We start from the raw sequence: 27,779 nt of genomic DNA, 5'->3' as shown, positions 1-27,779 counted from the left end.
AAAAGAAGCACAGATAGAGTAAGCCTTGCCCACGTCTTCACTATTAGTTGATGTTCAAAGACTTCTTTTTTCTAATTCTTCATAGACAGGTGGTAGCAGAGCGGTCTAAGCAGATAATGAGGATCCCAAGACCTGGGAGAACTGTTGTATTGCAGCAGGGTACAAAGATGGGAACTTAGGTATTGGAGAAAGTTATATTACCTTGTATAAAACTCATTGTTTGAAAATTAGAGTTAGATTCTTTTTGGGGACTGAAGGAAGTAATTGGCTATGTGGGATTAGCCCACATGGCAATATGTAGACAGCTTCTAGGAAGTGCAGGCACCAGGTAGGACCTGAGGGTCTACTCTTTCCCAGAGACAGATAAAAGCAGTGGCTCTTTATATTGAAAAATGCGAATTCTGCCCATAATCTGAAAGGACCTGCAAGAGAATTCTTTCCTACTTAAGCCTCCATATGAGAATGCAGCCTAGCTGACACCTTGAACACGTCTAGGTATATTGCATTCTTAATATATTGTTATAATGAACACCAGTGCTTTACCATCTGATTTGAAATACGTAGTCCATACTCCACTGTGATTTAAAAGCAGGACAGTCATAGCAATTTGTGGCGTGCTATGCAGTAGTGGGAAATGACAAGCATGCCACATAGGGTCTCACAACTACTCAATTTATGAAGCATGAAGCAGCCATAAAACATGCAAATGAATTATAACATGGATTCATTCCTAAATATAAATGTGTTTATTGAGAATAAAATTTGATGTAATCTTCATGTTTCATAAAATGTTACTATTCTTTCATTTTTTTTTCCTTATCCATTAAAAAATGTAAAGACCATTTTCAGTTCGCAGTGTACAAAATAAGCCACAGGCTGGATTTAACTTATACACTGGAATTTATGGCTATAGCTAATAGCCAAACTTATGGTTGATTCTAATACTGTTAGATAGTATTTGCATTATATTATCCATTCTTAATAAAATATTTTAATTAAAAATCTAGTTTGTAAAAATCCCTTAAGGACTAAAAAAATCTATTACATGTTTATGAAGAGTTTCTTGAATGTGGTGAACTGGATAGAGTTGAACAGGAAACAGCTTCATTTCTCATTAACCAATATTATCAGATATCTACTTTGATTATTCTCCCTTGCCCACTCGTAGATGATATCTTAGTTTCCATTGATTTCTTGTCACATATTGATTAGGGTAAGTTCACTTTTAGTAATGGACTTATTTTCACGATTTAAAAATATCTATTCCTGTTTTGAGGTTCAGTTTTAAGCTAATTCATTGCTTCTTTTAACTACTGTCTCCCTACCTCCCACTTTCAGGCTGGGCTCTTGCCTCTGGAACTTTCGGAAAGGGATTTGGTGTTGTCTCACACTTTTGCTCCCCCCTTTCCTTATGCTAGTCCTTGCTCCTTTACAGTTCACGTTGGGTAGAGGGGTATGAAGATGAACGGGCAGAAGTCTTTTAATATATGAAATGCTTCCAAAAGGTGTTTCTTTTGTGAGATGCTGTTGGTTTTTCAGAGGCTTTATCAGGACTTCTGTAAAGCAAGCAAACCTATAAATATTGCTGTGTATAAGTATGTGCATACATTACAAAAAAGGTCTAGAGCATACACACCAAACTGAAAGTAATGGTTATTACCTCTGCATGGGCACATGAGATGGAGGAAGGGGTGTGGGTATCCCAAGGGGGCGTTTTTGCTTTATTATTTGATTTCTTATTATGTGTAGAATGTGTTTTGGGCATTTCATTAAATATGAAGAAAAATCTACATATTGAAAGTAACATGAAAAATTGCACAAGGAAAGTTACTTCCAGAATAGAAGTAATCGAAATATGGAAAGACCCTTTAAAGAAAGCTTCTAAAGTAAAGTACTGATATACTCATTAACTTGAAGAAAAGTAGCATTTCTCAGGTGACTTTTATGATAATGTTACAGGAGGGAAAAAAAACATGGTCTTTCAGATAGGACATTAATTTTTTTGGATGTAGGTTATTTCTAAAAGTCCCATTTTGAAGTGTCCGTGGTGTTTAATACAATGCATAGGTTTTAAGTATTATTTTATGAGTTTGGACAAATTTATGCATCTGTGTAATCCTTTCCTGGTTAAGATGTAGAACATTTCCTTCCCCCTATAAAGTTTCCTCATGCTACTTTTCACTCAAATTTCCCAACACCTTAGGTAACGCTGATGTGATTTCTATTGCCACAGCTTGTTTTTTCTGATTGTAGAACTTCATGAAACTAGAACCACGTAATATGTACTTTGACTTCTTTCACACAAGTATCTGAGAGATTTTTTTTAAATTGCTATTTTCTGTTTCATTTTATAACCTATGTTGGATTTTTCAAGAAATTTGTCCATAAAAAAAAAAACAGATTTAATTATTTTAGAAAGAGAACATAAGTTGTGGCGGGAGGTAGAAGGACAAGCAGACTCCATGCTGAGTGTGGAACCCAGTGGGGGGACTGGATCTCATGACCCCAAGATCATGACCTGAACTGAAATCAAGAGTTGGTTGCTTAACTGACAAGCCACCCAGGTGCCCCAAGAAATTTGTCCATTTCATCTGGGTTCACAAATTATTGGCATAAAGTTACTCATAATTGTCCTTAATCTTTTTAAAATTTGTAAGATCTTCAGTGATGTCCCTTTCAATATTGTTATTATCTCTTTGCATATTTTTTCTTTTATTTTTGGTCATTTTTGCTAGGAGTTGTCTGTTCTATTGACCACTTTCAGAGAATGAATATTTTGGCTTTATTTTCTTTCTTTATTGTAAATTTTCTACTTCATTGATTTTGCTTCCGGGATAATTTCTTTGGATCTCCTTTCAGGTTCATTGACACTGTATTCTGCTTTATTTAGTCTGTTTTTAAGTGTATCTAGTGAAGCTTTTCATTTCAGATATGAGTCTTTTTATTCTAGAGTTTTCATTTTTTAAAATGATATTTTGGCATTTATCTGCTGAGAACTCCTGTTTTCACTCATTAAGACTATATATATATATTTAAAGATTTTATTTATTCATTCATGAGAGACACAGAGAGGGAGAGAAAGGCAAGAGACGCCGGCAGAGGGAGAAGCAGGCTCCATGCAGGGAGCCCGATGTGGGACTCGATCCCGGGACTCCAGGATCACGCCCTGGGCCGGAGGCAGGTGCTAAACCACTGAGCCACCCAGGAATCCCCCTTAAGACTATATTTTCATATAAGTCCATGGGATATTAACAATAGCTCTATTAAAGTACTTCTTCAAGTTATGTTTAATTCGTTCTTTTCTAGCTTTTTAAGAAGAAAACCTAGGTTATTGCCTTAAAACGTTTTCTAATCTAGACATTTAAAACTGATTTTGTTCTAAGTGTTGACCTAGAATCAGCTTACAAATTTAATGTTTCATTATTATATTGTTAGAGTTTTTTCCCAATTTCTCATGTGATTTATTTTCAACTCATGAATTATTTAAAAGTTTATTTAATTTTCAGATGTTTGGGGATTTTCTGGATATCATATGGTTTTTGATCCTTTATTAATTTGCTTGTGATCAGATACTGTGCTCTGTAAATTTCAGTTATATAAGACTTAAATAGTGATACAGCATATGATCTTTCTTGGTGAACATTTAAAGGAAATGTTATTATTCTATAGTTTTTGGATGTTGTATTTTATAAATGTCAGTTAGGTGCAGAGTAGTTGATTTAGATCTACTGCATCAATATACATCCTGATATTTTTGCCTCCTTTTTAATTTTCTTAAAGAATTATTTTATATTTTATTTTTTTTATTCATGGAGACACAGAGAGAGGCAGAGAATATAGACAGAGGGAAAAGCAGGCTTTTCACAGGGAACCCAATGCCGGATTCAATCTTCAGACCAGATCATGCCCTGAGCTGAAGGCAGATGCTCAACCACTGAGCCACCCAGGCTTCCCTATTTATTTATTTTAGAGTATGTATGTAAGTGTGGGAGGAGCAAAGGAAAAGAGGGAGAGTGAGAGAATCTCAAGCAGACTTCCTGCTGTGTGTGGAGCCTGCAGTTGTGGGTCTTGTTTTCATGTCCTTGAGATCATGACCTGAGCCAAAATCCAGAGTTGATTGCTCAACTGACTGAGCCACCCATTGTTAACATTTTCAACTTTGATGGTCTTTTTTTCTCTTTGGTTTTCTTAGTTTTAGTTTTGTTAATTTTTGTTTCTTTTTTTTTTCAGTTTCTTATTTTGCTCGTTCATATTTATGATTTTTATATCTTTCAGCTTAATTGATGTTTCTGGCATTATGAAATGGACCTCTATATCTTTGGAGCTTTCTTTTGTTTTGCTGTTTACTTTGTATGGTAGTATTATAGCTTCTCATGCTTTCTTACACATCAGTTTGCACAGTACATCTTTGTGTCTTAATCTTAGTCTCTTTGTGTCTTTGTATTTGAAATAGTTTTTACAGATTAATATAGCTGGATGTTGCTTTTTAATATAGTCTGACAGTTTTTCCCTTTTGAGATTATGGTCCATTTTCAAAGTCCTGTATGTATTTTGGAGTATAGTGTCTTGCTCTGTGTTTTTTTTTTTTTTTTGTCTCATGTTTTCTTTCTCTTTTGTTCTAATCAAATGTTTATTATTATTATTTTTTTAAATTTTTCTTTATTTATGATAGTCACACAGATAGAGAGAGAGGCAGAGACATAGGCAGAGGGAGAAGCAGGCTCCATGCACCGGGAGCCCGACGTGGGATTTGATCCTGGGTCTCCAGGATTGCGCCCTGGGCCAAAGGCAGGCGCCAAACCGCTGCGCCACCCAGGGATCCCTGTTGTTTATTATTTTTATATTTTGTCTTCACTGTTTAGTTATTCCTATTGCAGTTAATTTTTTTTTTGTATTTGGCTTAAGTGTTAATCTATATATTCTTTGCTTGTTATTGGCCTATATTGAATCACATCATTGCTCACAAATACAACAATCTTAAAATACTGTAATTCCGTATACTAATCCCCATTTGTGTTGTCATATATTTTACTTCCATTTTAATTATAAATGACACTGAACAATTATTTGTGCTTTAATTTTTTTTTTAAGATTTTATATATTTATCCACAAGAGAGACAGACAGAGAGAGAGAGGCAGAGACACAGGTAGAGGGAGAAGCAGGCTCCATGTAGGGAGCCCGATGTGTGACTCGATCCCGGGACTCCAGGATCACACCCTGGGCTGAAGGCAGGTGCTAAACCACTAAGCCACCAGGGATCCCCTTATTTGTGCTTTAAACAGTAATTTATCTTTTAAGGAAATTAATATCCGTACATCTCTAATTTTCAGTACTCTTTTTTTTAGTTTCACATTTCCTCAATTTGTAGGTTAATATTTTCCACTGACTTTAGTTTGAACCATTATTTATTCAAAAAATTTTTTCTGCCCTGTTCTATTTTTTCATTTTAATAGATTTTTAACAGGTATTTAGTAGTTTTAAAGTCCTGTTTCTTTCTTGGAGTCTGTTTCCTTTGACAGCTTGGTTTTCTGGCTGTGGGTCTCATTTCTGCTTATTTTGTATGTCTGATAATTTTTAATTGTATGCTAGACATTATAAATTCAACATTGTTAAGTGTTTGGGTCTTTTGTCTTTTTAAGTATGTTGAGTTTTGTTATGGAATGGGGTTAATTTAATTGATGATATTCTTAATCCTATCTAGGCTTGGTTTTAGGCTTTAGTTGAGCCAGTGTAGGGTAGTCTTTACACTAGATTATGGTCCTTACTCTTTTGACCTGGTCTTTGTGATGTCTCAGCTGAATTCCTGGGATATTAATGAGGTTCCTCAACCACGACTACATATGAACTTAAACCTCTCCCAGCACTGTGAAGTGTTTGTAATGTTTATTATTCATTTAACCCCATAGTAGCCGTTGTCTACTAGATACTTCAGAATATTGCCACCCATGCATGTAGTCTAGCTTTCTGCCTACCACCACCTACCCCCAGCACTGACCCACTGCTTCACCTTGTGTACCACATCCTGAAATTTCACTTGTTTCAATAGTGACTGATCTGTGATCACTGTGTACTACCTTTTTTTTCACCTCCCTGTACTGTAGTCAGAAAATTATCACTCCCTTGAGAGCTTGGGTAAAAGTGGGATTTACCTTTTGTGTTTGCTTTTTCTCAAAGATCACAGACTGCAGTGTCTGTGATTCAGTACCTGAAAACAGATGCTTTATAAGCTTTATCCATTTTTATAGTTACTTATAGCAGGATGGGAAGTTTACTATCAGTTACTGTATTATATTTGGAAACAGAATAAACAGTATATGTAGAACTCATTCTGTTTTACAAATACCAAACAGAGGCTTACAGTTTTATCTGCAAAATATGAATATGGCAGATATAATAAGAAACCTTGTGAACACATTAGGTGTTAGAACTAATTGCCTATTTGGGGGATTGCTGGAAATTAATCAGAAAATACTATTTCTTTCAACCCTTGTTATGATTGCATTATATAATCAGTTTCAGATATAGGAAAAGAAGTCCTTGAAACTGATCCTGGTTTCCTTACTAGTGATTATGTTTTGAAGTCACTGCTTTAATTGCAAAGAATAGGAATCCATTCAAATTGTTCAAACAAAAGTAGGAGGATTGCTTAAGCTTTCAGAATTGAGGTATATGAGTTGGGTGAAATTCCTAGGAGAACATGAATGGGAAGACTCCTCCAAAAGCCTTTTTTTGAGCTTTAGTGTTTTCATGTATATATTAGAAAATTTGAAAACCAGCCCTCTCCACCTTATTAGGTTGATGCCTACCATTATTTCTTAATCTTGTGAAGTTATTTTTATATTTATTTTATTTTTTAAGGTCTAGTTCAAAGTTATATAAGAATTAACTGTTTCCCATGTTGGGTGACAAGAAAGTTCTTTGTATTACCACTTCTGAAGTCCATTCCCATCTATAGTTAAAAATAATAATGTTTGAATTATTTGGTAATAAATATTTGAATGAATGAAGTTCAAATGAGAATGTATATTTGAAAAGACTTTGAAAATTTGTATGTATGCGTGTGTAGACATGTGGAAGACATTTTTATTCAAATATTTTATTAATTTGCAAAGTATTCTCTTTTCTGCTTTTAAGTGAAAAATCATATATTGACTTACTGGTAAACTGAAATGATTTTAAATTGTAAGGTCTGGGTTAGTGAATGTATTTTTGGCTTATAAAATAGTACATTTCTATTATATTTTTAATTTTTAATAAATTTACTTTGTTTTTGTGATCTCTTTGGTATTAATGTATAGGAAAGAGAGTAATGGTTAGCTTAAGTCTCCTGTGGTTTGATTTCAGTGGGAATTAACAAATAGCAGTAATTCATTGCTTGCATTTATGTTATTAATTTCCCAAAAATGTTTTTTAATTCTTTAAATTGACTATTTTTTTTTCTTAATGTTCTAGCTCTCTATCAATATCAGCTTACATCATTGAAAAGATAACTTTGAAGACACGTTTTGCTGAAAAGACAACTGAGAAAAATTTTACGAATGGGATGAACAGGCACCAGTTAACTGACTACCTACTGCAATTTGAATGTTAACAATTACCCACCTGGTACAGTTAACATAGTGATGTACCTATTCTCACAATACCCTATTTCATTGTGCTTGTCTTGATTAAAGAATTCAAAGTGGAGTACCGCAAACTTGATATGGATAATAAAAAGAAAGACAAGGACAAATCAGATGATAGAATGGCACGACCTAGTGGTCGGTCGGGACATAACACTCGAGGAACTGGATCTTCATCCTCTGGAGTTTTAATGGTTGGACCTAACTTTAGAGTTGGAAAAAAAATTGGATGTGGCAATTTTGGAGAATTACGATTAGGTAAGACTGTTTTGTTTATTCCATTATGTTGGAAGCATTTTTTTAAAACTGAAAGTACTTTCTAATGAAAATGATATTGTTATTGCTTAGTAATTTAATTGTGGTAATTTTAAAGAATATAAATGTTGGAACTTTCTTTCGTATTTGTATTTTCATTTGTAAGGAGTTCCCTAGTATATGAATGTCTGTTTACTTGAGATCACCCATATGTAATATGAGGAAAAAGAAAGTAAAATAAAAAGTCTCTAAAAAGCTGAAAAAAAAAGCACCTTTAAGGAGCCATTTTCAGGGTGCTATTTAAGAATGATATTTATGCTACTTTTTTCCGATTTGAAAACATGTAGTAACTGATCACTTTAGGAGGGGATGTATGGCTTAAAGTCAAGGTAATATACTGAAATTGCATAAAAATCAGAAGAATTGGGGCACCTGGATGGTGCAGTCAGTTAAGCATCCAACTCTTGGTTTCTATTCAGGTCCTGATCTCAGGGTTGTAAGATTGAGCCCCAGCATTGAACTCAGTGCTCTGCTTAAAATTCCCTCTCCCTTTCCAACTGCCCTTCCCCACTTTTTTCTCAATACAAAAAAAAAAAAAATCAGTGAAATTTACATTGTAATACCATCACCCTCCCCAAGTACATTTGGGGTGGGGCTGATATATATTATTATTTTTTGTTTTGTTTCTTTTTTAGAGAGCAGGTAGTAGGGGTGGAGGGTAGGGGCAGAGGGGGAGAGAGCGTGAGAGAGAATGTTAAGCAGGCTCCATGTCCAGCATGGAGCCTTAGGCAGTTTTCTGTCACATGATCATGAAATCATGACCTAAGCTGAAATCAGAATTGGATACTTAATTCACTGAGCTTTCAGGTGCCCCAAGAAATCTATATTCTTAAGAAAGGACACAAAGTGTTTTAGTGTCCTAAAACAAACTGATTCAGTTTGTTTTAAATCAGGCAGTTTTGGTAAACTGATCCAATTAAGCCTAACTCTACATTTAAGGCAATTGAACCTCAGTGAGAGACAGTTACCTGCCAGATGTCACACAGCAGTTTAATGACAAGACTCTGAGAGTAGCCTCTAGCATCTAGACTTTTAACTAATGTTAGTACTGTACAGATTTGGCTTTCTTGAGTGAAGAGACAAGAAGAGGACAGCATGGTTATATGAGCATCAGTACTGAGGTTCCTTGAGGACTGGTCAATGGACTACCAAGAATGGAAACTTGTGAACTAAAAAGGAAAAACTAGCTTTACAATTTTCCTTAGATACAACTTCATTACTACTATTTAGTAGGAAAAATCCATTTGTATGTTTATCTACTCAATTACTTCTTTTCATCTTGTGAAACACTCTAATTTGTAGTTAATCCTTCATTTTAATACTATTTGTTTTGTTAATGTGCATTAAATCTTTGCATGAAGCAAGCCAATAAAAGGCAATGACATACTTTGTAAAGAGCTATGATTGATGTTTCCAGCAACTCTTGCATTTCAGTAGGGACTCACATATTTGAAAGGGTGAATGTTTTATAGTTTATTTTCTGAAGGATATTGAGTTAAATATTTTGAAATTCTTAAGCTGTTTCAGATATAGGAATTAGAAAAAGCAAGATTATTTACTTGAATAACTCTGAGCACACTTCAACTATCCAGTCAAAATGCATTGCATATCTGCCATGTGGGAGGCTTGATTAGGCACTGATAATACTGGAAAAATATAAAACTTGTCCCTGTTATTATGGAAAATATAAGTCATGTAACCACTTGAGGCCTCACATTCCTCAACTTTAAAATGGAATTATTTCTGCTTCCTAGTTTACTGTGAAGATGAAATTTAGATGATAATGTAAAAGGACCGGCACTATACCTGCATGTTTTAGGAAGACAATGATTGTTCTCCTCCCTTAAAAGATGGTATCAAGATATTTGTTGTATTTTAGAATGAAAACAATGGCATGTTGTATGTATATTTATTTAAATTTATATATGTAAGTGAACTCACATGTATATAACATTTCATATATATGTATTTGTATTCTTCCTATCTTTGTGGATGTGACTACAGTACTATACAGTACATTGGCCAATTTTATTTAAAAGTTTCATATAATTTATTTCAAAATAAGTACATACATATATATTTACACACACACTTATGTGTGTGTATGTATGTCTCACTGTGTGTGTGTGTATACACACAAAACAAATCTAGCTGACCCTTTTACTGGGGCAATATGAGAAACTCAGTGTACCATATACTCAAACTGTATATGCTATATATAGTGAAAAAGCAGTAAAATGTCCCTTTCTTTTCCAGTCTGTGAATAATCAGGAATAGGAAAAAGATGATTTTATTAGCCCATCTGTCCATCCATCCATCCATCTGTCATCTACCTGGTTGTGTATCTGTATCTAATCCATCTATGGTTATTATATACTTGTATATGTTTATTTATTTAAATGTATGATCTATACTCTGTGTATTTGTGTTTTATAAGTATAATATAACATCTATACTTATATAGATAATTTAATCATTTTATTCCTTTTTATTGATAGGATACTAAAGAAAGTAGCATTTTACTCCTTTTTTAAAGGCCCCAGATAATTTCTCTATATAAAAAAGTTGTTCAGAGCATCATTCTTTATGTACCTGGATAAACATGCTAATGTTAAAAACTGGTTTGGATTCTAAAAGTGCTTGCTTTAAAACATTTTACGCCTCTTGAATATTTGATTTCTGGCCCTAAAATTTTTGTGATTAGTATTAGGTGAGGAAAAAATAGAAGCTATACATGTTATAGGTAAGTAACTTTCAACAAAGATGCTATTGGAATTTTTGGGCTGGACAGTTTTTTTTTTTTTTTTTTTTTTTTGTAGAGGACTGTTCCAAATACTTCATGTTTAGAACTTCTGTCTTCTTGGGCACTAAGTGAAAGCTATACCTCTGCATACAGCCCCAAATTCTTTCCCCTGCAATTTTCAAATGCCCCAGGAGGAGACAGTATAATGCACTCTTGAAATTGCTCTTACAGGTAATTATTAAGAAAAAAAAGGTTGGGCATAAAACTGTCCAATTGCCTTGAGAGTAAAAGAAAATAGATAAACATTGTAAATAATCTAAATTACATTTAAATAATTGATAGTAAATTTTTACTTGTTTTTTATTATAAAATGATCAATTTAATGTATTTTCGGTTTTATGTTATCTTTATACGTATTGGTAGTGAGGCTTGCCTTCTTCATATTTGTAGATCTCTTTCTAGCTTAGACAGTTAACCTAAACTCCAGAAATAGTAATAGGTACTGAATGAGAACATAGCTAGCTAAAATATAGTGTTTTATTATATATATATTTTTTGTTTTTCTTCTATTATGTTTTGACACCTTAAAAAAAAATCTTTCTGATTGGGGAGAGACTACTCCTGCTGGGGCTAGCTAATCTTAGACATAGCAAAGGACTCAGTTGGGAGCATGCCTTTGATCTGCAGAGTATCCAGTCCAGAGCCTTATCTCCTCTGTCTGGCCTTGTGTATTCTAAGAGACAATCTTCTTTGTTAATCATCCCATGGGTAGGTACAAGACAAGAGAGACCATGTAGTCCAAAGACGTGGAATTATTTGCCATGAGAATTAATCCAACTAGTTAATCCTGAACTGTTTGTCCTGCCTTGCCTTGGCTTTCTGTAGAAATGCCAATAAAGGCTGGCCTAAGCTCCCTTTCCTTTGTTTCTGTCTCCCACCACTTGAACCAATCATGATACTTCTCCTGTGACTCCCTTGTCTAGGACCTGTGAGCATAATAAACTTTGTTTTCCTGAGCTTCTTCTGTGTCCCCTCTTGGGGCTACACCTGAGTGACTCTCTCTTAAAAGAACATAAAACAAGGGTGTTACATATAGCTTTATGAGACACTGTACCTGAAAAAAGTTATTGTAACTTTTGATACAATTAAGTATACCACAGGAATTTCAGCATCTGCTCATATTTTTGTTTCTTTTCTTCTATGTAGTTCATAATCCTTGTTTGATTGGTTTTATTTAAGAATTGTTTGAAAATTCTGCAGGCCTTATGATATATATCAAATATACAGATTTCAGTGCATTCATCATTTTTATGCTTATTGATTTTCTACTGCTACTAACTGAAGCATGTTATGGAACTTAACTGAAAAATGTAATAATAAGGAACAGATTGTGATGTTCTAAAAAAGAGATCCTAGAATACGGTGGTATTAAGCAAAATAATTTTTGTGGTTTTTTTTTTTTTTCCCCCACATAATACAAACCAGAGGGGGCATACTCAGGGCTGTCGAGGTACCTCTGCATCCTCAGTCTTTGTGTGTAAGGTGACTGCTGGTCTGGCTGTTATCTCCTAGCTAGCCAGCCAGCTAGCAAGAAGAAAAAGGGCCAGGACACAGCACACATTCATTTTGGAAGTGAGGAGTGGCAAACCTTATGTCCACTCCTACCTGGAACTTAATCACATGGCCACACCAAGCTGAAAGAGAGGCTGGAAATGTAGTCTGTAGTTGGACAGCCATTTTAATACTGAGTCATTCTATTATTATAGAATGGAGGGCTTGGTTATTGGTGGGTAACTAGTAGTTCCTGCTATAAACACATATATAGTTTCTGTAGAACATAGTTTTCTATAATAATTACCACCCCAATTCCCCAAATTGGTAACACCATCTTTTCAAGTTCAGTGTAGCACAAAGCTCTACCAGAAATATCCTTTGAAATTGGATTAAAACGTCAGTTAATTGGAACCATTCTACTTGGAGCCTTGTCATAACTGGATTCACTTTACACATACACTCCCTCCTTCTCATTCACATTATACACACAAAGACATGCTTTACACATTATTTATTTGTTCATACATAAAACAAACTTTGATTAAAAGCCAAGTGTGTTAGGTATGTTAGGTGACGTAAATGCATTGGTAATATTGTTTCATCATTGTTCATGTTTAAAAATATAATCCTGAGTTCAGCAAAATATTTAATGTTCAAAAAAAGAGGATGCTTTAAGGATTTAGTGCTTTCTGCTCTGACCTAAAAGTAGACATTTGATACTATAAATGCCAGTAAAAATAGTACTTATAGAAGAATTTGGTATATTTTGGTTCTGTGGACTCTGTATTTAACTTCATCTCTTGTCCTGTGGATATTTTTCCTTGGATACCTGTGACTAAACATCATATGCATAGTAGTTGTGAAAGGATAATAATGTCTTGAGGAAATACGAAGTCTTTTTTTTTTTTTTGAAAGATTTTACTTATATATTCATGAGAGACACACACACAGAGAGAGAGAGAGGCAGAGACACAGGCAGAGGGTAGAAGCAGGCTCCATGCTGGGAGCCTGATGTGGGACTCGATCACAGGACTCCAGGATCATGCCCTGAGCCGAAGGCAGATGCTCAAGCACTGAGCCACCCAGGCGTCCTGAGGAAATAAAAATTCTGTCTTTGAACTCAAAACAGAATTATTCCTTTGTGAGATACTAGTTCCTCAAGATGAAGTTCCTCACTGTATCGTTAAATGATTCACTCTGTGCCTGCTCGAGGAAGCCTACAATTTCATATATAATGTATTCTCAAAAGTATACATGAAGGCACATCTAAATGTTGAACTAATTGACTAAGAATATAATATGTTTCCTGGTATGATTTTTTCTTTTTATATATTTATGGGATCAGTGAGTACCTGAATATAGCTTAATGTTCATGATTAATGTTCATGATATATAAATTAATGTATTTCTTCACAATAAGAAATATTGGGCACTCCTATTGATTTCCATCCCTGTGTACCCCATGATTTCCATATCATGGGTAATGAGCCCTATGCTATTTAGCATTAGTATGAATGCTTGTTTTTTTCCTATTCATTTTTATAAAATAAGGACAAAATTCAGAAGAGTATTACAGTATCTGTATGAACAAATGCTGTGTGCATATGAGACTGAAATTTTGCTTAAAAGGTTTACTGCCATTCCTTTAGCTGCTTTAGAAAAGGAAGTTAGGGGTATATGGTAGAAAATTACATGTGTGAAAGTAGATGATTGCCTATTCTGTGTTCAGCTGATGTGAGTGGGGCCAGTTACTATCACAATTTAAAAAATATGCTATCATTTTTCTGTTTTTCTCATAAAAATTATACATGCTTATTGAAAAAATGCTGGAAATTCAGAAATCACATTCTATTTTTTATTTTTACTGTACTTGTGAAGAAATACATTAATTTATATATCAAATTGTCTTCATACACTTATTACTTCCAAAATTTTCTATACTGTGTAAGTTGGGATACTGATGCTGCCCCTTTGGATTTTTCTACGTTATTTTCAGTTTTCAATGCCAAAGATTACTGTAGTTCATTTGACTTCTTTACATAGTAAAGCTGTTAAATCTTTATTTTGATTTGTTATTCACCTGTTCTTTGTATATGGTAAACTTTTTCAGCATACAGAGGTTTAACACATTTTGTGCTGTCTACTCTATGTAAAATCTTTTTCCACCTTTTTTTTTTAAGATTTTATTTATTTATTCATGAGAGACACACACAGAGAGGCAGAGACATAGAGGGAAAAGCAGGTTCCTCATAGGGAGCCCGATGTGGGACTTGATCCCCAGACCTGGGATCATGCCCTGAGCCAAAAGCAGATGCTCAACCACTGAGCCACGCAGGTGTCCCTTTCCACTGGTTTTAAATGCTCAGAGAGGAGTCTATAAATTGGGTGATATTTTTTCTTGTTTTATGGTTTATATCTACGTTTGAAAATATTCAGAATTAAATTTGGTTATAAGGTAAGTTGCTAATAACCATTTTCCTCCTCTAGTTAGAGCCAGTTATAGAATAATATATTTCTTAGTTTATTTCATTTTTAATATAGTCCAGATATTTTCTATGTGTTTAATATACTTATTAGATTACATATGAGCTCAAATGAGAATACATCCCATAATAATGAAGAATTTAAAATGAGGTGGTGATTGGGAAAAGAATTTGTATTCCAGTTTTTTTTTTTAATTTTCACATAATTATTTTTTTTATTTTCACTTTTTTTTTGTTTGTTTTTTATTTTCACATTGTATTCCAGTTTTTAATGTAGGGGTTCTGGTTTTGAAATTTATTTTAATCGGTGTTTGACTGTAGTTTTACTTTGTGTATTGTGTGCAATATTCCAGCAAAGTAAGAATCTTTCCATTTTTGTAAGTGGGCTAACATATTTATTAGTATTATTTTCTACTCTGAATCCAGGTGAAATGCTAAATACGTCATTGAGTTGAAGATTTGAGATTTGTCACTGAAGTTTTTGCTGCATAGTTGGAAGCAAACAATTTTGCTTTATTTAAAGATTTGTTTATTTGAGACAGAGCGAGAAAACACGAGCACATGCGTGGGAAGGTGGGCAGAGGGTAAGGGCCAGGGAGAATCTCAAGGACACTGCTTGCTGAGAGAGGAGCCCGAGGCAGGGCTAGATTACATGACCCTCAAGAGTGGATGACCCCTAATGGACTGAGCCACCCAGGTGCCCCCCCCCTTTTGCTTTATTTAAATGTATTTTGTGCTCTTTTTTTCAACCAGAGTAGAGTTTTACATAATATATCTTTAAAAATTAATTCTCGGTAGACTCTGACATATTTTCTTTCTTTTTCAAGGGAAAAATTTATATACAAATGAATATGTGGCAATTAAACTGGTAAGTTCGTGTTTCTTATTTTTCCTTAATTGATTTCCTGTTTTGTCTTTGATGGTTAGCTTAATGATTCAAGCATTTGGACATAAATGTCCTTAGTCTTCAGGATTGCATTCTTTGAAAATATATTTCCAGGTAGCTTCCAAAAAAATCTCTGCTTCTATTGATATTTTTTTATATGGTTTGACCTTCAGAGATTCAGAAATTATTGATGTGAGTGGAGGATAACGGGGAAAGCAAACTCCCATGGGACCTTTCTGTAGCCCTAAATGTGCCAACTATGACATCTGTAAGGCAGCTCTTATCTGGAGGAATTGGGATCTGGGAATTTTTATAAGACTGAACTTACTTCAGGCACAACTTTTCTTTCTCACAAACATGTCAGCCAGCCAGGTTTCCCTGAGGTTAATCATGGTTTGGTTTTTCCAGTCTGCTAGCCATTGTCAATCTTGCTTCTGCCAAAATAACCACTGTTATTCGGGTAATGTGACATTAATATATAAGGAGAGACTATTAAAATAGGCAGTGGAGAGAAATAGAAAAACTTTTGGGATGAGATAGTAAACTGTACTACTTAATTTGAAGTGTCTTTGTGATTGTAGACCAAGCTTCACTGTAACAAATGCTATTTCTTTCATTGAGAAGTAAAGATGCCCAAGAGGGTTGTGACTCCACCAGAAGAAACTGGCTGACTGACATGTAGTTTGGGCCTGGCTTTTATCTAGATGAGTTCACCTTAGTTTTAAGATTTGCTCTTTAGCTTTAGGATAGGAAATCTAGTAGGTCATCTCTTAAGATTGACCCTGACAATTAAAGGTGGATTTACAGTAATCATTCAGTTCATACAATCAGTCAAGCTATTAGAGATATAAATATTTAGAAGAATTAACTTTCTAATTTAAAATGAGGTATTTTACTATGACATGTTCAGAATGCCCAAATCAATATAGACATGTTTGGTCTCTATAGGCTGATCTGCATAGAAAGCTAGTTAAAATGACAAGGTTCCCTTCTGAGCATGAAATCAGAACAAGGGTTGGTTTGTATGAATCACAATAGGGAGGCCCAGGATGTAGGCATTGGACAGTGTTTGAAAGGGCATTGCTGACTTTCACTTCTTTGGAATTCTTCCTTTTTCCATGTTCAAGGCCAGCAGTCTAGGATCTAGACATTGTGTGATGTTGGGAGTGGGAGTGGCACACAAGGACAGGAATGTGGCAACACCCGTAATTCTCTGTACTGCCACAGCAGCCTATAGTGAGCAACTCTACTCACAGAAGCTTGTGAATGTTGTTGAACTGATACGCTAAGACATATCAACCACTGTTTCAAAGCAGGAGCCACTGCTTTAGGCTCACCTGTCCTTGTGTGTTCCAGGAATTAATTTGGTGACCCTTAGATCTTTTTATTCTCAGATTTGGGACTTATTTACCCTCCTGGCACCACTGATGCCTTAGTAAACATTTAGTATGTCATCATTTTAGTCTTTTTGTTTTTAAAGATTTTATTTATTCATGAGAGACCCAGAGAGAGAGAGGCAGAGACACAGGCAGAGGGACAAGCGGGCTCCATGCAGGGAACCTGATGTGGGACTCGATCCCAGGACTCCAGGATCATGCGTTGGGCCAAAGGCAGGTGCTAAACTGCTGAGCCACCCAGGCATCCCATCATTTAGTCTTATATATATACACATGTACTTACAACTCTTTTTAGTTTATCTTTGTGCCATGTCACTATCCCCTTAGTTATTTTTTCCCTTTTTTTTGGACAGTCTCCCTCTGCTCTGATTTGCCCCTTTTTTATAAGGCACAGTGATCAACACTACATAAATAATAGTTTTTTTTGTTTGTTTGTTTTGTGGAAATGGCAATTTCTTTTGATCTGTGTCTGGTATTTTGAAGTTTATAGAATCACCTTTGCCTTGAATTCATCCAGAACTATATTGGTGAGATAGAAGACATTTCATATAAACTATTGGAGCATATTTTGGTACTTAGCTTATTAAATATTTATGTATATAAAATTTATAAAATTTCCTTATATATTTTCTTGTTTGTATATATTGTGTTTGTTTTTAATGCATAACATAATTTTGTTCAGAACCTGCCTTAAAAGTTATCAGTTGAAAATGCTATATGTCTCTCTACCTTCAGTGCCATCTGATTTCTGTATTTTGGTACAAGTAGGGGCATTTTGATGACAGTTGTGTTCAGAGAGCATATTTCAGTGACTATTTTCCATTCTGCTATCTCTTAGAAAGAGTTTCACATTTATTTAATCTTATCCTAGTTCAGATTGATAGTTTGTTTCTGGGTAATTTGTTAATCTGACCTTAGCTTGTACCCTCATATGTTGTTGTTTGCATTTATCTAATAACCTGGTGTTCATGAATAATGAAAATGTCAGCCTGTTAGACTTTTGTTATATGGTGGTGTAATAAAATTTTATTGCTAGTAAAGTACTGGAATCAAGCTGAACTGACTCACCTAAATTAGATCTGAGTTTCTGTTTTTATCTGGGAGTTTTAGTGAGTGAATAAGTTATGTATTTAATTTCACTGGTGATTGTATAAGGGGCATCTTTCATTACATTTTATGGTTATGTACTTCTGTATAGTTAAGTGAAGAATTTATAGATATTATAGCCACTCACTATGTGGAAGGAACTGTTTTAAGTCGTATAAATGTGTGTATGTATCAAATAAAATAATCATATGCATATATGTATAATGAGAAGGATAAAGTGTTATCCCTCTAATAGAAGAGGACACTGAGAAGTACAAAAAAGTTAAGTAATTTGCCAAAGCCACTCAGCTAGTATGTAGTGGATTTAGGATTCAAACTCACAACAGTGTAGTTTTAGTGTCTGTGCTTTTAACTGTTTTACTCTCCTGCCTCTCAAGAGCTGAGCTCATTGTTTTCTCTTAAAATAATACTTATGACTATAATTGTTCCCCTGGGATTTTACACATTCTTTTTCTGAAGTCTTTTTCATGGGTTATAGTTTTCATTAGGATATGCCTTGGCCATAGATTTGTTTTTAGTTCTTTTGTTTGGGATCTGTATTCCTCCTGAGTTTGTGGTTTGCTGTCTTTCATCAGTTCTTGAAGATTCATAGCAGTTACTTCTTCACTTGTTGCTCCTGGTCACTTCTCTCCCTGTTGTCCTCCTGAGACTCTTATGAAATGTCTGTTAGACTTTCTCATTGCGTTGTCTAGGTCTCTCATTTTTTCCCCTGTATTTTCTGTTTTTCTTTCTTCATAATGCATTCCATATAATTTCTGTAGAGGCATTGTACATTTTCTAGTTCTGTAGACATTTTCCCATGTATCTTCCAAAGTCTTTCTTCTATTGTGTTACTTTGCTGGCAGACTGAGTTTGCAAATTCAGTTATTGAAGTCATAGAAAATTTTTTGAAGTTCTGTTGGTTTTGTTTAAATATTGTTATTTTGTTTTACTTTCCTACTGGATCTTATACAGATTTCCTGTTACTTTATTATATAGTTTCCTGTTTTCTGCAGATATTTTCACACATTTATTATTTATTTCTTCTATCTAGAGTCTTTCTTGCTTTTATGATGTTTCTCTGAGTGTATAAATCTCACAAACATGTTGAATGAAAAAAAGCTAGACACACACACATATAAAACATGCTGTATAATGTCAGTTATATGAAATTCAACAACAGATGAAACTCATCCAAAGGTGATAGCAGACTGCTTCTGAGGGAAGGATGATGGAAATGTTCTAAAGGTTTTTGAGGTGGTGGTTGTGGGAATATATGTAGTTAACTAAACTCATGGATCTAATGCTTTACAAACTGTGTGTTTTATTGTAAGCTATACCCTAGTTAAAAAAATTAAAAAATCTCTTGTTGCTCCTGTCAAAATTTTCATACTTTCATCTTTGTTCTTTCTCACTTGTCTATGCCTTCTTTTAATCTAGAACCTTTACATGAGAAGTACACAGTTCAGAGATGAATTCTTGGAAAGAGGAGAAAGAGTAAGGGCTATCATTTCCCTAGCCATGAATGTTCAGAGTATAATTTTTTTCAGGGTCAAAAAGTCAGATATATAAATTTCTTTACTGCTTCATCTAATAGCCACTTAACCTACATTTATGGCATCAATTGATTTTAATTGAATGTAAAGTTGATTTTTATGTGGATCTAACAACCTTAGAGAAAGATGCCTAGTAGAATATTAAATTATATAAGAGTTGACATTAAGATTTAGAACATTTGGAATTGGGGCTTAGTGATGTTTTAATAATTTAATATTTTTTGTTATTTTTGTTTATTTTTTAATTAGGAGCCCATGAAATCCAGAGCACCACAGCTACATTTGGAATACAGATTCTACAAGCAGTTAGGATCTGGAGGTAAAGTCTTGTATTAATTTTTAAATTTGTAACAAATTGTTATAATAACTCTTCAGTTTAAAAGAATAGTATTTTAAATTTGGTTAAAATGAATCACTTCTTTAAGGCTATGCTTACAAGACATATCCTTACTAGAGTCTTAATGTTCTCTTTTTGTTTTAATTATGACTTTTTTTGGAGCTTACTTGGTTGGTGCTAATATGAATACGGAACATTGTGAAAAAAAATTTAACTTGAAAATACAAGATGCATATGATTTCTAAAGTCTTAGCCTTTTTGGTGATATTATAGTTACTGAAATGACTTAGGACAGTGGTAGGCTGAAAAGTGGCCCATAAAATATACCCATATCATAATCCTTGGAACCTGTAAATTTACCTTTGCAGGAATGATGAAATTAAGGATTTTGTGATGGGTAGATTATTCTGAATTATTGAATAGCACCTCAATACAGTCACAGATGTCCTTATAAAAGAAAGACAGATATTTTATATACACCAAGGAGAAGGCAAAGTGGTTTTAAAATGCAGATTGCTTATATAGCCATAACAGTGAATGCCGGCAGTCACAGAAACCTGGAAGAGGCTTCCAGGATTCTCCCTTAGAATCTCCAGATAGAACATGCTCCTACCAATACCTTGATTCAACCTAATGAGAATGATTCCAGGTTTCTGGCTTCCAGATCTGTGACAAAATAAATTGCTGTTTTAGCCACAAGTATGCAGTAATTACATTGTCTGTATGAAGTTAATAAAGGTGAATTTTTTTTTTTAGTACAGGTGTATTTTTATATGAACTCTAAAATTAATGAGCAGGGATATTTTTTGCCATTGGAAAAAAGCTAATAAGAAGATTTCCTATAGTATGTTGCGTTGCCTTTATGTAAATGCCTCTCACAGCTGTACGTTTTCTGTTCACTTCTGTTCTGCTGACTGTAATGGCTCTGTATGTGTAGTTCCTTATCAGGTAGGGATATTTTGTTTCCCCGGATTTAATAAAATGGATTTATTTTCTTGTGTCTTTTTGTAAGCCATGTTTTTATTCTAGTTGATAGAGCTGAGCACTTCTTAATACGTTATTAATTTTGCACATTCTTTTCTTTTTTTTTTTCTAACAGCATACTTTCCAAATGAGTAGTCACTATAGGGACAATAAGTTGACATTTTGTATTAATGTTTTTATCACTGAAGTCTTCTCATAATGCATTTTTAAGTCTGATAACAGCCCTCTAGGAGTTATCAAAATTATCATTGACAACTGAGATTTAAAGGATAGGGGGATAAAACTAATTATGTATGAAACCATACATATTAGTTAGTACTAGCAAGTGATAGAAAGCCCTAAGAAGCTAAGTGAAAAAAAAGAGTTTATTGGCTCATCTACTGGAAATTCAGGGAAAGGACCTATTTTTAAGACATTATTGTATCCAGGACTTCAAATACTGCCATCAGGAACATTCTTGAATTTGTTTCTGTGCTCTGTCTTTGTGTATGTGTGTAAGTTTCATTTTCTGGTTGGCCCTTTTTATGAGATGGCGGAGGTGGTTACCAGTAGCCTAGCTTAGCAATTACGATGTCATTTTTTTTCCCTAAAACTTCTAGTGAAAGTTCTAGGACCAAATCTTACTGTCTTACTTTGGATCTCATGCCTTTCCTTGTTTTAATTGCTGAATTTCATTGCCCAGGTTTAGATCTTTTGCTCATCTCAGGAGCTACTGCTGACTCTGGGACTAAGAATGGGGCTACATGGTTGCCTATTGGGAAACTGAGGTGTTAATCAGAGGAAGATTGGATGCTGGGGAAATAAAGACAGCAGATCGATCATTACTTATACAGTAAGGCTATCATTTGGAAAAATGCGATTGAACACTTTAATTAGAGAAGAATGAATAAGTCAATTTAGAGTTTAGGGAGTCATTGAATTGAGTACCAAATGTACACTTACTTTTATTATTATATCTTTGCCTTCTTTAACTTTAAAAATTATGTCAGGGTAGTAAAAATTAGGCCTACGTCTTGACCACTTGAATGCCATAGGGCTACAGTGTTCCACAGTGACAGGGTCCACCATATAGAGGACAATCAGTATATATTAGGACACTTCCCTGTGCTCCATGGCATAGCATTTACATAGATTGAAATATGAATGGTATTGCATGAAGCTGATGAAAGTGTGAATATTTTTGAGTATTTTATGTGAATCGTGAATTTAGGTTACTACAGAATTTTTATATCAATCATGAATTTTGAAAACATTTTTGAATGCCCATGTGAGCTTCGTAGAAAAAACAAGAGTTTAGTTGTTTGGGGAGGGACTGATGATTTTTTAAAATAGTTGGATTTGGGGGGTGCTGGCTGTCTCAGTCAGTAGAGGATGTGACTCTTGATCTCACAGTCCTGAGTTCAAGCCCCACAGGGGGCATGGAGCCTAATAAACAAAAAGTTTGATTTTGGAATTGATACTTGAAGGGGTTATATTTTCAGACTGGTCTTAATCATAAATGAGTCATCCAAGGTAATTTTACTTACAACTCTCTTAAAATATTTTAAGTTTTATTTAAGTAGCAGTTTGATTGTTAGTATTCTCTTTAAAAATAAGTATAATTAATTAATACTGAGACTCAGTGAACTCCTAAAACTTGACCACAAGAATACAGACAGGGTGTTTCAAAAGTGGGCAAAAGGCTTGAGTAGACATTTCTCCAACTATGTAGAGATGACCAATAAGCACCTGAAAAAATGCTCAATATCAGCAATCATTAGAGAAATATAAATGAAAACTGTAAAGATATACCACTTCATATCCATAGAATGGCTGTTATCAAACCAATAACCAGTAAACAAATGTTAGTATGAATGTGGAAAAATCAAAGTCTTCGTGCATTGCTGGTGGGAATGTAAAATGGTACAGCTGCAGATGTTATGGAAAACAGTATGACTGTTCCTCAAAGAAAATTAAACATAGAATTACCATTTGATCCAGCAATTCTACTTCTTGTTTATCTGTACAAAAGATTGCATGCTAATGGATATCATACCCCTGCGTTCATAGCAGCATGATTTGCAGTAGCCAAAAGATGGAAACAACCTAAGTGTCTATCAACAGATGAATGGATAAACAAAGTGTGATCTATATATACGATGAAATGTTATTCAGTCTTTAAAAAGAAGGGAAATTTGGATATATGCTACAATATAGATGAGCCTTGAGGACATTATGCTAACTAAAATAAGCCTGTCACAGAAAGACAAATACTCTGTGATCTCTTTTTTTTTTTTTGGAGTGATCTCTTATTTGAGGTCCCTAGAGTAGTCAGATTCATAGAGACAGCAGAATGGTGGTTGCCAGGGGGCTGTAAGGGGATAGGGAAATAGGAAAATATTATTTCATAGGTATGGAGTTTCAGTATGAAGTGATGGAAGGAAGAGTTCTGGACATGGATAGTGGTGATGGTTGTACAACGGTGTATTTCCCTCATGCCACTGAGCTAAACACTTACAAATGGCTAAAATAACAGATTTTATGTCATGTGTGCCTGACCACAGTCAAAGCAAAAATTAAAAGATGGATTTATTTAGGATTATTTATTGGGCTATCTGTGGAAAAAAAATAATTTCTGTATTTTTAACCTCCTGTAAGTCCATATGTCTCTGTTTCTCTGAAATAGAATATTTCCTGAGAATATCTCTGTTTTCTTTTGTATTTGTTTCCTGAATCCATTCTATACAGACACTGAAACTATTCTATATAATATTACTGCAGTGTGTACATGAGGGGCTGCCTCTCTCTCACTACTTAGCTTTCCCCAGGATTAGAGTATTGTTTCATACCATTACTGCTTTCTGTAATAGATTGCAAAAAATGTAATGTATCGAATAGACTTGTTTTGTCACATACAGTCAGCATTTATTGAGTCAAACGAAGATCTAGATTTGGGAATCATCAGCATATAGGTGGTTACTAAAACTAAGGGAATGACTGAGATCCCACAGGGGAGAGTATAGAGCATGACATAAGAAGAGGAACAGAGACAAAACCACACTGACCACTGCACTGGGCACAAATGACTTTTTCAGTCATAAAAATCACAATAGCAGTAGTTTACACAGGGGAAGGGATGTTTTGTGAGAAAAAATGAACAAGCAGTTCTAAGGTAGACAATTGTAGGGTTGATATAGCTGCTCACAAGTAAGGAATTGTGCTCCTGTTTTTAGTATGTGGCTTTCATCATATGGTCCTGAATTTCTTGAAACGGAAGGAAGAAAACAGATGAAATTGCTGCCCAAATAGTTCAGTTCTCTATCCCTTGCCTCCATTCTTAAAATCTAGTTATACATGTATGACCTTAGTGGGATCAGAAATTCTGTGTACCTAGAATTGCACTCCCTCTCTTCTTTTCTCTTTACTTTTCCAGTGATTTTGCTCTCTTCCCAAAGACCTGTTTGCTCTTCTGGATTATCTTGTGCTATTAGTGGCACACCCATTCAAGATGAAAAGGGTAATTGCCTCCGATTTCGGCCAATTGGGATGATCACAAAGTTCTGTCATATCATTTAGCATAAAATCCAAATTTCTTTCTCTTTCTACTAATCCACTTTTTGGTTACACTCAATTTACTGTTCCTTGAATAGATCATATTATTTTCCTCTGTATTCTCCTATGTGGAATGTCTTTCTTTCTCAATGAATTCCTTATTTCTTTGGGCCCTAGCTAAATGTCACCTCTTTTGCAGTACATTTCCTGACATTGTTTTGTTTCTCTCCTGAAATATATATTTATTTATTTTTATTTTATTTATTCATGAGAGGCAGAGAGAGAGATAGAGATAGAGAGAGAGAGAGACAGAGAGAGAGAGAGAGAGAGGCAGAGACATAGGCAGAGGGACAAGCAGGCTCCACGTAGGGAGCCCAATGTGGGACTCCATCCTGGGTCTCCAGGATCACATCCTGGGCTGAAGGTGTGGTGCTAAACCGTTGAGCCACTGGGGCTTCCCCAGAATTTCTTTATTAGCTGATAATCTTTCTGACAGAAAGCAAAATAACTTTTCTTTGTCATAAATTATTACTTACCAGAGGAAGTAGAATAATCTTTTTCTGTTATAAATTACTGTTGTCAGCGATCTGTAACTATAGAAGTAGTATTAAACACACTGTTTGAGACCACGCATATGTAAATCATTGTTTCTAAGTGAGTGCCTTGGCTTTTTGATGTGCCTTGAACTATGTAGTTCTAAACAATAATTTGATAATAGCAGCAGTGGCTCTTTCTAAAATTATACTTCTCCATAGTATTGCCTTCTGAGAGTTGTTAAAAGAGCTCTTCTTCCTGCCTTGTACTGACCCCTCTGCCTTCTTGGCTTGTGCCTTGTTAAAAAGTCACGATTTAGGTATTTCCTCTGTGTTTTGCTCTGGTTTACAGACACCTCCATTTTCACTTCCTTTTCAAGACAATTTAGGGCTGTTTGCTAGTTAAATGTGTGTTGGTGATTCCATAATGTATGGAAATCTGATCATACCGTTTACTTTTAAGAAAGGTTGTAATAATAAAAAACTTTTAAAGCTGGATATCTACATTTATTAATATCTAAAGTTCCTTTAATTTAGCAGCCTGATTAAAAGTTTTCTATATTGAAGAAATGAGAAATTCTGTTCTTTCTGTGTATAAATGTCTGAGAGAACTGAAAGAAAATGCTGTAAAAACCATGGAAGTGAAGTGAATAAACTAATTAGGATATCTCCCATTGCAGTTTGGTATTAACAAACATAATAAAGAATCCTGTAATGGGTGAGCCAGTGAATAGTGTAGACTTAATGTAAGCTCAGATCAAAAGGGGTTGATGTAGTAGCTTCTGAGAGTTCCCTTTTCTGTCATAGCTTAATTGCTTTGAGAAGACATTGTAAATATACGTAATATTTCTCATTCCTTACAGAGGCCTCTCTTTATGGGAATTTCTTTCAGTTATGCATTGCTGAACTTTTAGTAATTTATATGTGACTACCTGTGTATGTTGCTACTTTTGATAGAAGCAGTTCAAAGGTTTTGTGTTAGTCATAGTTGATGGAGAATGTATACACTTAAAGAAAGCTATGCATTATCAACATAATAAGGAAAGGTTAACTAATAGTGCTTTTAGTTTGGTTTATATGGTGCAGGTATTAGAGTAGTTCTATGTGGTGTGGTAATTATAGTATTTTTAGTGAGAAATTAATCACATAAGAATCTTAAATTAAAACATATCAAAAAAAAACATACCTTTGAATAGGGTAGGACTAAATGGTGACGGATTTAATTTTCTAAAATGCAGCATAATTTTTAAATTTCTCTATGTAATATTAAAAAGATTGAAAGTATAAAACCATTAAATACTGTTGATGGTTTCATATTTCATTTTTATTTTTGATTTAAATATTAAGTAACACATTGTGAGAGAAAGATATGTAAACTAGAAGCTTGGGTAAAATGATACAGAGAATTTATTTTTTCCTTCATTAATTAGGCCCAGAGAATAATAACTGAATAATGAATAATGTAACATAATATAATGAATATAATTTTATTCAATATTCATGCAATATTCTTTATTCATGTAACAGTCAATATAATGGACAATACTTGTTTGTAGGTGTTATTTTTTTTAATGTTCTTTGAAATTTAGAATGATCTCAAAATGTGTAAAGAGTATTATCACAGAAAGGACTTTTATTTTCTTTTTACTGTGGGGTGACCTTATTTCATTTGGGGTTCATTGGTAGAATTTTATTTCTAAATGTGGGTGTTATGATATTTAATGGAACCACTGTTGGCCACGTCTGGAACCCACTGCATCTGCTTGTTCACATCAGAGCTTGCTGTTCAGCTAGGTCAGCAATTTTCATACTTCTGGGTCTCAGGATCCTTTTTTACCCTTCAAACTTTTTGAAGATCCCAGAGAACTTTTGTTGTTGTGAGTTATATATATTTACCATATGAGAAATTAAAACAGATATAAAACTGTTCCTACATTAATTCATTTTGAATTAACACTAACATTTTAAAATCACAACCACATTTTCCAAATCAAAAAAATCTGTAAAGAGTGCTTTTATTTTACGAATTTGCACATTTCTTTAATGTCTGGCTTACCAGAAAACAGCTAGATTTTCCTTATCTTCTTTCAGTCCACTGACATATCACATGTTGTGTAGCCCCTGGAAAATATGACCGTTTGCTTGTGAGAGAAGGAGAGTGAAAAGGGTAAATGACATCTTAGTGTTGTTGTAAAAACAATTTTGATGTCATTGACCTCCTGAAAGGGTCTCATGGACCACCCATTCCCTTCCCTTGATGTGTCTCCAGACCACATCTGGAGAACTGCTGAGTTAAGAGTATAAGCTTTTATGTTAAAGGTTAAGAACACCTTAAAGTGAAACTTCCTTGAAAAAGAATATAGCATATGTGATAATTCTGTATAGTATTTCTAATCAGATTTTAGGATTTCTTAAGCACATCTGTAGATTTCAGATTTCCTAGTCAGAATTTTAAGGCTTTTGTTCTAATCCTTCCCATATGAATACTACCAGTTATGAAAATGAAAAGAAACGTCATGATATTATTTCTTTTAATGATGCATTTAACTATTGCCCAACAATAAGGAGCTGAAGTACTTTAATACCTGGCACAAAATATAGTAAGCAGTCTTAAGAGTATTTGTTACACCTTCTAATGTTGTGACTTTAATTAATTAATGTTTTGTCACTTAAATGGAATGCTGAAATATAAAAAGAAGCGTTTGATAAAATTAATTTTAGGAGACAAAGGGTGAGATTGTATTTTCAAAT

The 27,779-nt window shown here is 34.3% G+C and overlaps 1 protein-coding gene across 14 annotated transcripts in view; it reads left to right on the top strand.

The window, feature by feature from the left end:
• Positions 1-27,779, top strand: part of CSNK1G3 (casein kinase 1 gamma 3) — a 108,471-nt gene that overhangs the window by 27,467 nt on the left and 53,225 nt on the right. For all 14 annotated transcript variants that reach the window (XM_055301809.1, XM_055301801.1, XM_055301804.1 and 11 more), the window contains 3 exons: positions 7,454-7,881; positions 15,546-15,586; positions 19,893-19,962. In XM_055301809.1, coding sequence (XP_055157784.1) covers positions 7,704-7,881; positions 15,546-15,586; positions 19,893-19,962 — 289 coding nt within the window. In that variant the 5' untranslated portion in view covers positions 7,454-7,703. The remainder of the gene's footprint in view (positions 1-7,453; positions 7,882-15,545; positions 15,587-19,892; positions 19,963-27,779) is intronic.

This window comes from Nyctereutes procyonoides, unplaced genomic scaffold (genome assembly GCF_905146905.1).
Source record: "Nyctereutes procyonoides isolate TBG_1078 unplaced genomic scaffold, NYPRO_anot_genome, whole genome shotgun sequence".
Taxonomy (NCBI): Eukaryota; Metazoa; Chordata; class Mammalia; order Carnivora; family Canidae; genus Nyctereutes; species Nyctereutes procyonoides.
Note: the sequence above shows the minus strand (reverse complement) of the source record. Positions and strands in the feature narration are given on the sequence as shown.